Source organism: Oncorhynchus gorbuscha, linkage group LG26 (assembly GCF_021184085.1).
Source record: "Oncorhynchus gorbuscha isolate QuinsamMale2020 ecotype Even-year linkage group LG26, OgorEven_v1.0, whole genome shotgun sequence".
NCBI lineage: Eukaryota > Metazoa > Chordata > Actinopteri > Salmoniformes > Salmonidae > Oncorhynchus > Oncorhynchus gorbuscha.
In genome coordinates, this window is record NC_060198.1 from 34099003 (window position 1) to 34114319 (window position 15317).

General features: G+C 43.0%; 1 protein-coding gene across 1 annotated transcript; it reads right to left on the reverse strand.

Moving 5' to 3' along the window:
- Nucleotides 1-479: 479 nt before the first annotated feature.
- LOC124015427 (cdc42 effector protein 1-like) lies at nt 480-10432 on the reverse strand. Its single transcript, XM_046330609.1, has 3 exons — nt 10169-10432; nt 3724-6441; nt 480-2319 (listed from the first exon to the last, which is right to left on the reverse strand). Exons 2-3 carry the CDS (start codon nt 4175-4177, stop codon nt 1715-1717), a joined length of 1059 nt encoding a protein of 352 aa, XP_046186565.1. The 5' UTR covers nt 4178-6441; nt 10169-10432; the 3' UTR covers nt 480-1714.
- Between the last annotated feature and the right edge of the window lie 4885 nt (nt 10433-15317).

Here is a 15317-nt window from a genome sequence, read left to right on the forward strand (position 1 = left end):
GAATTAAAATCAGCTCCGCCCAGTCCGATACAACAGGTGCCATGGAGTCCTCATTCTTAGTCATTGGGATTTCAGAAAGTAGAATTTGAGTGTTTTGCTTCTATATCTGAATGAAGGGACAATATAGTATTGCCTTCTTTGTATGTCTAATGTTGTTTTTAGGACAAATTATGTTGATCTAGTAGATCTGTTCCCAAGTAATCCCTTGAACAAGTAGAGACGTGATAGTGTCTCAATGTATGAAATTATTATGTTATTTCCAAATACAATATCTATCTGGTCTTACTTTTGGTCAATGTGCAGTGTACAAATGATTATCATTATGTTCCAGCCCCCTATTCACTCAGAAATAAATCGTCCCACGGCTGAATCAAGTTACCTCTGGTCTATAGTGACTATCCATTCCTGGTTGAATATCACTGCTTGTTTCTGTATATTTTCTTTATCCACTTAATGTGTCAAAAAGGACAGAACCGATGCTTATTAAAAAACAGTATTTATTAAGAATATGACTGCTATGACAGCTACTGGTAAATGGATCAAATTAGACAATCGTATCTCATTCCGTATACATACTGTATTCAAATGTGACATCACATGTCTGTACTGGTCATTTTAAGTCGAGTGCCTGTAGTCTTATGAACAGCTAATATTCAACTTAATTTGATCACCTTCATGTATGACAATGCATTTGTTTCCTTGTTATTTAAAAATAAATTATACTCCCATGTATGAACATAATACTGAGAACAAACATACTTGGGAAAAGGAGTTGACAATAACTATCCCTGTAGGGCAGCATTAGGTTTAAATGATTATAGGGCTGTGTATCCAAAATTAGTTTGATACATTTTACAGGGCACACTCTTCATTTGACCCTTAGCATGCAGTGCCATCTCTGATATTCATTCAGATATTAGTGAGAATCTTTATTCCTATCAAACTTTTCTCAGGAAACGATCATTCATGAAATTGGCTTTGTGTTCGGTCTAACAGATTATTTTGTCACTGAAGATATGTCCATTTAGATCAGGTGGATAGAAACCAAATGTGTTGTCCCTTCAGTATCCACATACTGTTAGTCATGTTTTATCTCCCTTTTTCCATCCTTTTCACAGGAGTGTGTCATTAGGCTGGAAATCCTTCCTTTGTCTTCTAAAAATAAAATGTATTATGTTCCTTCATCCGTGTGGCATGTCTGTGAATGACCACTATGAGTGCTTTTGACAGACACAGCCTCGGCTCATCACTGTGTCCTTCCTTCTGGTTGTTGTACGGCATCTTGTGTGACTGTTGTACTGCAGCTGCTATAGCACAAAGTTGCACGATATCAAGAGATTGTTCCATCCCAGAATTGAATGACAGTTTCATGGAATCTGCTTAGTATAAGGTATATTTCGTATGAAGATATAATGGAATCTGACATGTTAAAGTTTATTTTTTATATGTACCCTGTCCAATGTTGCTGTCAGATCATGTCTGAGAAACTCTAGACAAGCTTCTCTAGAACTGAACAAGAGACAGTGTTAGATGGTAGACGAGAGCTCTTATGAGGATTTTTCCAATTCAAATCATTCATGTAAAAGGTTTATTGAAAAACATGGATCCCTCTGAAGGTCTTGAGTGCAAGGATTCAGAACCAAGGTCCCCCAGTAAGTAGTCTAATGATCAAATGGATTCTTCTTCTCACAATGATAGACATTTGGTAAATGTTTCAGACTTTGATCTCCTCTTCCTCAGGGAAGGCGTAGGGGACTTTAGGCTGGCTGAGGGGTGAGGAGGAGGAGGCAGAATCGCTGCGATGACTCCTGGAGAAGGAACCTCCCCCGTAGTGACGCGCCAGCATGTCAGCTGCTCTCTGGAACCTCTCAGCTTCCATAACTGGTTCTACCTGTGTAGGAGACCCCATAGATGCATCTGGCATCTCAAGAGACCTCCCATCCTCCTCCTCTCCCCTGCAGTTCACATTCACTTTGAGCGGAGTGCTTGACATGGAAGGGTTTGATGAGCTTAGCATGGGGCTCTGCACAGCCAGCTCAAACACCGAGCTCTGCTCCTCCTCTTCCTCTTCCCCCAACTCCCAGCTGTGATTGGGCATAGTGAGGCAACTGGGGCTGTCAATCATGCCCAGAACCTCACTCATGAGGGAGGGGCCAAGGTCCACTGTGAACGAGGTGAAGGAGTCGGAGCGCGTTAGCGCGAAGCCGTTGTCTGGGAGCGAGCCACAGTGAAAGTCCTGAGCGAACAGTCCAGTGCTGTCCTGCAGCTGTTTATCAAGGCGAGAGTGGCGGGGTAGTGTGACGAAACCAGACTGCAGACCTGCAGACAGGAAGGAGACAAACATATTAAAATGTAAAACATTTTTAGAACAGTTCTTGCCTTAAAGGGCCATTGTCTCTTCTATTACTGCAGCTACATTATAATATTCAAGTACTTTCATTAGACAGAGAAACCAACTTTCAAAGAAGTGCATTGAACATAATGTCAGGGAGCCTTGCAGTTTGCCTCATTGGCCAGAGGGTGACAGTATAAAACAAGCAAGGTGTTTAGTCGTTTCAGAGCACCAGCCCAACCCACACACACATTCCACGGTGCCATGACTTCCCTGGTTCTGAATGCTACCTGTGTGGGGGATGGGGGGAGGGCTTGGTTTTATGCCTAGTAGACAGTTCTCAGCCGCTATTGAAGAGAAGTGAGAGGAGGACCCAGAAAGGCATATAAAGAGGATAACAGAGTGGGAAAGAGAAAGGAACTTTATTATTTTTTAAGTTGATGATGTGGAGAGTAGAAAAGGAATGAGGGGAAATGGGACAGGAGATTTAAGAAAGAAGAGCTAAAGAAATGACCAGAATATACAAATGAACATGTACGTCACAGTAAGAGGTGGTACAGTGTGAGTTAACCTGTTGATCCCCCAGATCATCTAGCTCTCTGTGCCCTCTGTTGGTTCTCTTTTTTTGGGTACATTCCATCTGAGTTGGGTAACTATTTCAGTGGCTGGGGGGAATTCCAGACATCCCACATACTGTTCTAAAAAACCCTACCCCTGAACACACACACACAGTTTCGCTGTACCAGCAGGGATTTAAAAGTGGGTTGATGAGTGTTGGGTTTATGTGGTGCAGTCAAGTAGCCCACAAACTCAGAAGATGACAGGAAATGCCCTTTCGGTATCTTTCTCTCCCCAGCTATGTTTGTTTGTGTTTATAGGCATAATTGTACGCAGGTGTAATGAAAGTAATTTCAGATGACTCAGAAAAATATGATCTGTTTGACTTTTTTAAATTGATTTTTTTACCTAATTTTCTCCCCAATTTCGTGGTATCCAGTTGTTAGTAGTTACTGTCTTGTCTCATCGCTACAACTCCCGTACGGGCTCGGGAGAGACGAAAGTCGAAAGCCATCCGTCCTCCGAAACACAACCCAACCAAGCCGCACTGCTTCTTTAACACAGCGCGCATCCAACCCGGAAACCAGCCACACCAATGTGTCGGAGGAAACACCGTGCCCCTGGCGACCTGGTTAGCGTGCACTGCGCCCGGCCCGCCACAGGAGTCGCTGGTGCGCGATGAGACACGGTATCCCTTCCGGCCAAACCCTCCCTAACCTGGGCAACGCTAGGCCAATTGTCCCTAACCCTAACCCAGAGTCTCTGGTGGCACAGCTAGCACTGCAATGTGTGTGTGTGCAATATGTGCTTTTTCCCATTACAAATGTTCTTACCGTAGCTGTAGAGGGAGGCATCTGGGGAGCTCACTGAGCTGGGGAACAACACCCTCTGGTAGCCGTTGGGCATGTCAATGTTCAGCTGGGGTAGTGAGATGGCGTTCTTGATGATGGGTGAGACAGGAGGAGGTGGGGGTGAAAGGTCACGAGAACCAATCCTGGCACGGGGCACAGGGGACCTGCGTACATGCCTCAGGGTGCGGGAGAAGAAGCGGGTGGTCTTCGTGCTACTGGTGGGTGAATCGGGGCTCACTGGTTCCCCTTTGCCCCCATGATTGCTAAGGAAGGAGGTGTCTCCAAACACATCGCCACCGCGGCCCACGTGCATGGTGTGGCGGAAGTCTGGGAACGGTGGGCTGATCATGTCCACGGAGAGTTCGCTCTTAAAGCGCCTCTTCCCCTGTGAGCCCGACCCTAGGCCTTTAATCCCTGGCAGTTTTCCCAGACTCATGGTAGCAGAGATGACTACCCTTTAAATATAATTAATCAGGGGGATAAAAAATCCAGTAAGAAATCAGTCAACTTTTCCAATGTAAAATGTGTGTTAAAAGACACTTAAACAACTTTCTGGATCCTTAAAAAAAGAAAAACACAAATTATGTGCTGAGAATGTGTGTAGAATACATTCTACACACATACAGCAAGTGCTGCCGTTTGCCTGCAGTTTGAGCGTAAGCCTGCAGTTTGGCTTTAGGAAGTCCCACTGAAGTTTTCAGCTGAATGATGGATTCTCTATGGGGTCAGTCAACATTCAAAGCTTTCTCTCTCGGGATCAATGAATGACTCCAGCCTCAAAGAAATCCTGTCCTCCTTCCCAGCAGCTTTCAGTCATGAGGAATAAAAAGAAGAGGAATGACACATCCCAGGGATTCTGGAATAACCACAGCCTATGTGGTCTGAGAGCTTGGGATCCACTGTTCTTTTCCCAGACGGTGGGTTTTTGAATGTCAGTTCAGAAAATATATCCAGTTGCGGCTCCAAATATATACTGACAGTGAAACATAACTCATCCAGTATTTGTGCAGTGAAAGAGTGAGAGAATATCAAGAGATGCTCATATTCTGTCCATCAGACAAAATACATTTCACTCTTTGTGGATTGGAGTATTGCCTGACTGTTATTTTGAACTTGTGTTTCTGCTGTTTCTGAACACTAACCAATATAACTATGATGCTCTCTCTGTTGGCAAGCTCATACCTGTGAACGTTTCTAGAGCTAAATCAATCTTAGATGTGCACAGCAATTTCTATAATTAGGTCATTTAAATGCACCTTTCCCTTCAGCAACAAAAATATACAGGTCCTTAAACTTCCCTCTCAAAGTTAAGCAATGGGGCTTTACAAAATATTCTTGTTCCTATCTTTTTAGGATCAGTCCAAACTGAAGTCTATACCTACCTCCTTTAAAATGAGCACCAATATCTTCTGTCAAAGCTGGACAGCCATCAGTGTTACCTAGAGACCCCTTTCTGTGAAAACCATCCAAGGTCTTGTTTACAAACGGTTAACGAACATCCCACCCGTCTAGACACTAATCACCTTGCCAGAGGATTACGAGATCCTCGTAAAATGAGAATAAATATTTAGTTTTCTGTAAACCTAGTTAGAATTCATTCTTGACTTGGCACGGTACAGTAGATAGGAGTCAGGCAATGTTATACATCTGAAAGTGGTTATATTTAAGCTGCTTGGCCCTGTGTGCTCTGTCCAATAAACTTGTTGGAGATTATAAAGAACTTGTTAAGAAACTGTAATGGGATTATGTCAGCTTTAAAACAACCTTTATTACCACCTCACTCTCACCCAGTGCTTTCTTTTCTCACCACTACAGGTTTCAACACCAACACAACACCAAGACAACACTTCTCACCAACCAGGTCACTTTAGATGTGGCTTATTGAGGAGTGACTCAATAGGCTGACACCTTTGATTGTCAGCTAATAATCTTCTCTAATGCACCTACACACATGAACTCCGATCCTTCCAGTTAATGATAGAGGTTTCTAGGCTGCCGCAAGTCTCCTCAATCAAGTCCTTCTTCCCTTCAGATACAGTAAGTTTTTCCAAAAACAAATTTGTCATCCTGCTTTGAAACCGAACCTCACCTTATTCTCCCCTGTAATCAACAACTAAAATATCTCCAACCTGTCACTCACTAGCCACTCAGTCGTTTTAGTATTCCCTCATAGAAGTTTGATCTTGAATGTACCGTCCACAGGGGTGTTCAGCTGTCAGTCCCTCTGAGACCCAGCAGAAAGAGCAGGGGGTCCGTTCACACATGTCGTCTCCACTAAAGCGCTTTATCTGCGTGTGGCACCACACAATCCATGGGACATCCTGTCACTTCGCTCCCCTCTCACCGGGACTGTTGTTCTCTTTTATCCTTTGTTGTAGAATTCAGCACATTTACCACAGGCCCGGGACACCAGGCATTTAGGGACAATGAAACACTACACAAAAGGGATAATGCTTTTTTTTTTTTAAAGGCAATACACTAAAGTGCAGTAATCCGTGCGACTGTTGTGTCTGTGTCTTGGAAGAAAAGGAGCTCCTCTGGGATTGGCCGTGTCCTGGATTAGCTTCTAATCCCTCTCTCCATTCCTCCCTCTCCTCTCTCGTTCTCTGCCTCCCCCAATCCAGATAGTGTTTTGAGATACAGGTAAGTGGCTCCTCTCTCTTTCTTCATTGAGACCACGTCAGGGCTGCCTGGAGAAGACTTCACAGAGAGTTACAGAGTTAGAGAAAAGGCAACCATTAATAGGACTCACATAAATGTGTCCGGTTGCTGAACATCTACATTGACTTATTTTGGTAATGCTTCTTTTCACCCAGTTTTGGCTCATGAGTCACTTCTAATGGCCAACAGGTCATAAATGTATTTTCTTTGGTATGTGAGCTTTCTCCAAAATAAGAGCAACACAACACTTTTTAGAGAGCGTATGTCAGACTCCAAATGCAATATATTCATTTCAACAAGACCAGTTCTCACAGAGTTTTTACAGCAGGGTTCCCAAACTTGCGGTCTGCAGGTCAGGTGATTTTATTTGTACTCTGAGCAAAAAAAGAAAAGCATAAAAGACTGTAAAAACACCAGAAAATCAGCTCCAAGTGATTCTGGAAATCTGTTCCAAACTATTCCCATGTACAATAGAGAGATGTGTGATTTAATAAAAATGTCATGTGATTATGTTTTGATCAAACATGATATATTTTTAGGCTTCTTGCGGTCTACAAATGATTTGTAATTATGTTCCGGCCCCCTGACCATCCACTCAAAAAATAAATCAGTCAGCGGCTGATTCTAGTTGATGAACCCTGCTTTAAAGTATCTTAATTGTTTAATTGTCAGGTTTGTCTCAAACCCTCTTAATTAAACTGACACCCTAGAAGGAATGCGGAAATGACATAAGTCTGTATTCTGGAGTTACAATGTACCTCTAATTTTACACAACTAACTGTATTTAAGGCACTTCAGGACTGTGTATGTAGGTACAAGGTAGCCATGTTTATGTAGGCCTACTCTAGTCTGCCATGTTCAACCTGCATGCTGAGGAAGTGAACATCTAATTTAGCCCCGTGTAGCTTTGGCTGACTGCTCCACAGCGTCTTTGAGGATTAGTGGCATGGCCTGTCAGTGTGACGTGGTCTCATTTGGAGTAAAGGGGTTAGAGTAGAGGCACCTGTGGCTGCTGCTACTGAGGCTTAGGATAGTGGGGGAAGGAGGACTGAGGATGTTTTTAGTCGTCGCCTGTACCGTTTCGTCTTCTCATTAACGATTAGCTGCAATTCAATTAAGAGGCTGATTAGTCGTCTGCGACGGTAGCGTGCAAGTGGCAGGGAGGAGAGACGATCACTGCTGGCTGGTTGCCTGCTGTGTCAAAACAAATCTGTTGTAAGGGATGCCTGTCCCTGGACAGTTGCCACTCCTGTCTCTGTCTCTTATAGCACCTCTACAAACTCCCCTAATCTCACATAAAATGGCTCCCTCCTTCCCCTACCCTGACATTTTACACGGTCCCATCTCTCCCTCTCTTTATCAGTACTTCCACAACTTTCTGTGAGCTTTTAGATGCCTCTCTGCTCATAAACCCTATACTGCAGATCAGGAATCCACTGGAGGCTCTTTATACAGTACATGGACTGGTTAGAGACGCACAGGGAGATGCATGACTCTGCTTAACATTATATTTATTATTTAATTGTACCGGCGCAAATTCATAAACATTATGCTGCAAGGCTGGCGAGGGCAGCCTATCTGATTGTATTTAAACGAGGGAGGGAGGGAGGTACGGCGATCTGAAACTAATGGGAGCAGTGTGTGAGGGGAAGACAGCCGGACGCGCTTCAATATGGCTGTCAAATAAAGGACCTAAAGCTCTGAATGGAAACACTTTTAATCTCCCTTTCTTGTCAATGTTTTCCTTCTCTGTCTCTCTTTACTCTTTTTTTCTCTCTCATCACTCTTTCCTTGCCTCTTTCTTTCTTTCTTTTCTTCTTTCCCCTCTCTGTGTCCTCCTGCTTGCCCAGTAAATTGGTTTAAGTCTTCAGAGGAACAGCTGGTATCACAAAGCCCGCAAATTGTAGAACTGAGCTCTGCACTGGGATGGTTCTGCCACACTGGGTCAGCTCTGAGGCTGCTTCCACTGGAGAGTCCTGGTCCCTTTAGAGCAGGGTTCCCCAACTTGTGGCCCTCGGACGCGATTGGTTTTATTTGCCGCCAAAATTTATGAAAAATAATAATTGTTGGACATAAAAAAGGAGGAAATCAGCTCCAAGTGATTTTAATTTGGAAATCTGTTCTCGGGTATTCCCACGCATTATAAAGAGACACGTGGCATATACAAATGTAAGCAATGTTTGAAATAATTTTGTTTTAGTCTAAAAATATTCATCTGCTCAAGAAGAAATCGTCCCACAGCAGAATCGAGTTGATGTTCCCTGCTTTAGAGCATTGCATCACCAGGCTGTAGGCTAAGACGCATAACTCCAAATACTGTCACTTAGTTTACGAGGATCTACTTTTGCGACGTGGCTATAGAAGGTCTGCCAGGTCCCCTAGTGGTGTGGTGACTGTGCACAAGGTGACAGTGAATGTTCTCAGTCAAGTTACCAAAATATAATTAGAAATTCACATTGTTACTGTGTTTCAGTGATTATAATTTCAAGTAGGCTACAGGAAGGTATGCTAATTATTTTGGAGAGTCTGGGACCATCATCTCCTGTGCATTAATGTTTTATTGTGAGTGTCTGTGTGCGCGCTCGTGAGTGCGCTAATGCGCCCGGGTGTGTCACCAACAAGGAAATCCAAACTTCTGCGGGAGATAAAGTTGTTTGTTTTTTTATATTTTCTTTCTCTAATCCTATTTCTGACCCCTTACATACTTACATTCTCAACATCCCAGGATCATACTGTGGAATGAACCTAAAACCAGACCACTAATCTGGGCTGCATGTACATTGTTTAAGAAACTAAATCAGGGATAACTTACAAATTTAGGTCAGAGTTGATTTAACATGGATTAATTTCCTCTGAATACGTGCACCCCTACATCAGGAAATGACTGCCCATTGCCAGTATTCAGAATGATGTGTAAATAGAATAAGAGTAACCAAAAGCCCAATTCATTGTCCTGTAACGCTTTGAATATGTAATTCTAACTCAATGCTCACTCATATAAATTATAGGGGTTAATTATTTCACAAACAGGTGTCTTAAAACCTCTGCGGCTTTGAATTGGACCCCAAGAAACCCTATACTTCGAAACAGTGAAATCAATTGCCACTGCTGGTGTGTCATGGCACAACTGTACTGAGATCCTGCCAGCATCACAGGCCAGTGAATAGTGAGGCTTACCTTACACAATCAATCTGCTAGTAACTGATCTGAGAGCAGCAAGAAGGGAGCAGCAGCAAAACACTTATCATAAGAGTTTCCCTTATTGCAACATTTCTGATGGTAGTGCACTGGTCCCACTGTCCCTCCAGCTATGCGCTACTGTCAGCTCTCTCTCTCTATGCACAATTATGCGCTCCAGGCACACAACCGATCCCAACTCCTGTCTAGAATATCCGACAGTCTACCTCGTCTCGATGTAGAAAATTACTATACAAGGTTATAGATCTGATTCAAAATGTAAGGGACTGATCAGCGTGATTTATTCCAGTACATTGCCCCCACCATCAGCAACTAAATTGAAAACAAATGGTTTCAGTTTGTCTTTACTTTACTGTTTATTTATGCATTAGCATACAATAATAATATATCAGCAGTTAGGATAAAGATATGTGAATAAAGTAATTTCCATACGAAGTATATACTATGTAAGATTTTTTTCCGATGTTAACTGTAATAATGTATCAGCAGTTAGGATAAAGATATGTGAATAAATTAATTTCCATACGAAGTATAGACTATGTAATAATTTTTTCCGATATAAACTTACCATGAAATCCGCTGAAAGTTCGCTTTCGCTCCATAAACTATGAAGGGAAAAGGTACATAGAAAATAGTATTTTCAATGTGTGCCACCCTTGTCTTCTTTGATATGTTTCGATGTATTAAAATGTTTCCAGTAAAGTCCATAATGTGTATTGCAGAGGTGTTGCGATGCTGCTTTGAAATTGTTTCGCTGGAAGATGGGAAGGAGATACAGGGTTGCGCCGCAGGAACGTGAGCGACAAAACAGTTGTCAAATCAGGATTTGAATGACGCCTTCAACAAACGTTCACCGTAAGAAATAGATGGGGAGGGGACTTGGACGTCTTGTAACATTTATGCACACCAATCGCTGTACAGTCGTGCACAACATTTTTGAGAATGACACAAATATTAATTTTCACAAATTCTGCTGCCTCAGTTTTTATGATGGCAATTTGCATATACTCCAGAATGTTATGAAGAGTGATCAGATGAATTGCAAAGTCCCTCTTTGCCATGCAAATTTATTGAATCCCCAAAAAACATTTCCACTGCATTTCATCCCTGCCACAAAGGACCAGCTGACATCATGTCAGTTTGAATAACAGACTGGAAGCTTCAAAAGGAGGGTGGTGCTTGGAATCATTGTTCTTCCTCTGTCAACCATGGTTACCTGCAAGGAAACATGTGCCATCATCAAAGAAGGCTTCACGGTTCTCCTAAAGTTGATTCAGCTGCGGGATCGGGGCACCACCAATACCGAGCTTGCTCAGGAATGGCAGTAGGCAGGTGTGATTGCAGCAGGCAGGTGTGAGTGCATCTGCACGCACATTGAGGCGAAGACTTTTGGAGGATGGCCTGGTGTCAAGAAGGGCAGCAAAGAAGCCACTTCTCTCCAGGAAAAACGTTAGGGACAGACTGATATTCTACAAAAGGCACAGGGATTGGACTGCTGAAGACTGGGGTAAAGTCATTTTCTCTGATGAATCCCCTTTCCGATTGTTTGGGGCGTCCTGAAAAAAGCTTGTCCGGAGAAGACAAGGTAAGCTCTAGCATCAGTCCTATGTCATGCCAACAGTAAATCATCCAGGGAACATAACATCGATATTGGCTCAGGGAACATAACATCGATATAGGCTCAGGGAACAAAATATCAATCTTTTGGGTCCATAGCCAGGAAACTCTCCAGACCTTAATCCCCATTGAGAACTTGTGGTCAAACCTCAAGAGGCGACAAACAAAATCCTACAAATTCTGACAAACTCCAAGCATTGATTAAGCAAGAATGGGCTGCCATCAGTCAGGATGTGGCCCAGAAGGTAATTGACAGCATGCCAGGGCGGATTGCAGAGGTCTTGAAAAAGAAAGGCCAACACTGCAAATATTCACCCTTTGCATCAACTTCATGTAATTGTCAATAAAAGCCTTTGACACTTATGAAATGCTTGTAATTATACTTCATTATTCCATAGTAACATCTGACAAAACAATCTAAATACACTGAAGCAGCAAACTTTGTGGAAATTAATATTTGTGTCATTCTCAAAACTTTTGGCCACAACTGTACTGTTGCAGCAGCAAACGCTTTTATGATGCATAAATTAATTGTATTTTCTTTTCTCATTGACAAATAGAATGTGGTTGTTAATCAACTCTGGCTTTAAATTCCGTTGACACGTTATCTTTATTTTAGTTCCTGAAGTTAGGATATTTTTTAGGCCAATACAAAAACGTGCCACTAATTATTTGTACACTCTTGAAAAAAGGTGCTATCTGGAACCTAAAATGGTTATTTGACTGTCCCCATACGAGAATCCTTTGAAGAACCCTTTCGGTTCCAGGTAGAACCCTTTTGGTTCCAGGTAGAACACTTTTGGGTTCAATGTAGAACCCTTTCCACAGAGGTTTCTACATGTAATCCGAAAGGGTTCTACATGGAACCAAAAAGGGTCCTTCCTGGAACCAAAAGTGTTCTCCTATGGGGACAGCCGAAGAATCCTTTTGGAACCCTTTTTTTCTCTCAATATTGTAGGTCTTGAAGTCTACATAGCATTGACATCCATCCCAGCCAGCAAGAGCTAGGAACAGGGAGTTAGATGGAGGGGGTTAGGGGGGGTGGGTGGGGGATGCACTGCTAGACACTCCAAATGGATACAGCCTCGTCAGGAATGCTGAAGAGTCGACAAAGCCTTGATGTGCCAGAAAATAGTTTCCAAATTCCAAAGTGGTTAGTGATTGGGCTAATCTTGTAAAACTCATTGAGCCCTGGTGACCTGGGCTGTTGGCTGTTTTTCAAACCATCAGGCAATCAGCAGGAAGGCAGGCAGCTCTGGAGTGTCTGGGGGTCAATGTGCTGCATTTCATGTCTGTCCCCAAAACACAAAACCACATACCACTGGGCTGAAATTAGAAGGCAGAAAGAAGAGGGGGTGTAAGGACGTCAGACACCAAAGACACTTGAGACCAGAACGATGAGTCATAGTTTGGAACCTTGATTTCCCTTACTCATACAACCCTCTCTGTCAGCTCCCTCCCTCTATCCCCCTTTTCCTTATTTGTTCTCCCTCACAATTGCCCACTCCACTCTATCCCAAGGAAAACAGTCTTGGGCTGAGTATGCTGGTTCTTCAACAAAAAAGAGCATGACAGTTTTGGACCATGGACCGATATTGGTCCCTAAAGGAAGGCAAGTTTCTCATACATAAAATTAATTCCTCACACACTATTTGCCATTTTCCATCGCTCTCCTCTCTTTCCGTACCCGATTAACTCTCTCATCCTCACCTTTTTATCATCTTTTCTCATGCTCTCCCCTCATGCTCTCATTCAGAATTGGAGATACTGATGTTCTGCAGCTGTTGTCAACAGGACCTGGTAGTCCTCATACATTTACAGAAGTCTGTCTGACCTCATCAGCCCCCAAATCCATCGTTTATGCCCACTACTCCTCCTCTCCCCCCCTCTCTCCATCCCTCCCTATTGGCTTCTGTGGTTCCGGCACATTCCACATCATGGGAAATGGATTTCTCCACTGATCACTTATTTCCCAGGCAACTATGAAATCCTCTCCTGCCATTAGTCTCTATTTGTTCAGTTCTCCAGCTGCCAGGCCTTCCCGAAGTGGGCGTCAGTGAAACCACAGGCACATCCACGAACCCCAGAAGCCTTGGTGCAAAGTTGAAGTAAAATATGAACTGATGATCTGATGATGAGAACAAACAATATCCACATCGTTGGGATGTTCAGAATCGCCCAGGATATCTTTGTAGAGTGGCAAATTTTGGCAAACATACTGGACCGTTTTTATGGGACACCCTGTATGCTGGTTGAGGCATTGGCACATACAACACTGTTGTTCTAAAGTTTTGAGTGTAGACTTGACTGTCACAGAGTGAGGTCTGACTGATTCTGCGTAGTTTTTGGTGGCTGTGAAGTTTCTGTCCCCATGGTCTTCAGGTCCTGATCCCACATGATGATATCGGTGCTCCCACTTGACCCACTTCACTCATAAACCAGTCAGCAGGCCAGAATCCAATCAACCACTTACAGAAGCAACAGAAGTCAGTCAAGGGTAAGTCAAGTTTAAGAATGCATAACACATACAGTAGTAACACATGGTAAATGGATACATAGATCAGTCAAATTATACAGAATTAAAGGGTCTTGGTCTGCATGTCTATGCATTCCTCTTGCATTTCTATCTATTCCTTCATTTTCCCGTTTTAGGAAGTGCTATTCGCTTGGACTCCTTGTGTAGTCATTTATCCACACATCTATGATTTTCTTCATACACTCTGTGTGATGTTGTGGCCCATTAGATCTGCCTCAGGGTAGCATACAGTGGTTGGGTACTAATGGGGTGTGATCTCCACAGTTCACAATCACACTCACACACACACACACAGACACACATACACTGTTTACACAGTGGGAATGAGAGAGGAGTTGAAAAGGACTGATGGCTCCTTTGTGACCACTTAGGGGATCATATAGTTTTGCGCTCCACTGGCAGCTTTTGAGTGGGGGAATGTGTGTGCGTGCTTGTTTGTGTGTATGCATGGATGCATGTGTTTCTTTTCAATTGGACATGAGTTCTGTGTCAATATGTTGTACTGTCCAAAATATGTTTTGATGAGGTATCTATGCAATACCAGTTGTCTTGTCATGATTTACAGTAATGAATATGAGTGTACATATACATGCATCACCTAAACAAACCACCTGAAGTGTGATAGACCCTAGAATCGAAGGGACACACACACACACACACACACACACACACACACACACACACACACACACACACACACACACACACACACACACACACACACACACACACACACACACACACACACACACACACACACACACACACACACACACACACACACACACACTGGCCTGGGAACAGTCACAACTGCTTATTATTATAGGATCCTATTGTAGTCATATACACCCACAGTCGCCGCTGCGTACACAGCACTCACACATGGGAATGTACACAGTGTTGAGTATCTCTGTTTTGTAAGAGTGATTTGCTTTGATGGCCTCAGGCTGACACTGTTGTTGTTTTCCTGTTGAGATTTAGCCATTTTAGTTTGAAACTAGAGGGGGTTTAGAGCTGGACCCATGCCAGTCACACAGACAGAAAGAGAGAGGGAGAGCTGGAGCTGAGCAGAAATTTCACATCCAAAATAAAAGCTTGGAATTCTGTCAACCAGTGTTCCATTTCTTTTAAGGGGAGCCACATGAGCTAAATAAAATGAGGGAAACGTGGGAGGGAGAGGGAGAGGGAGAAAAAGACGACAGAGAAACAAGAAGAGCCAAGAGACATGCATAAAAAGAGGATAGAGCAGGGAGGATGAGAGGCCTTGGGTATGCATGACAGGAGGAAAGTGAGGGAGGTAGAGGGGAAGGGGGGCTAGTAAAACAGGATGAGAAGTCTCTCAGACAGAAAAGGGATTTCTCCTCAGGAAATTACTTTCACACAGTTTTTACAGGCTGCCAAGAAACACTTTTAGTAGCTTACTGTATATGGTTGTACTACAATAGAAATACACAAAATTGTAAGATATGAATGTTTTGTTAGTTGATTGTAATATGAACGACTGCTCTGACTTAATTTGGCTTATCATACTAAAGTAACTGTTTAATGTGTGTATTGCTCTTTT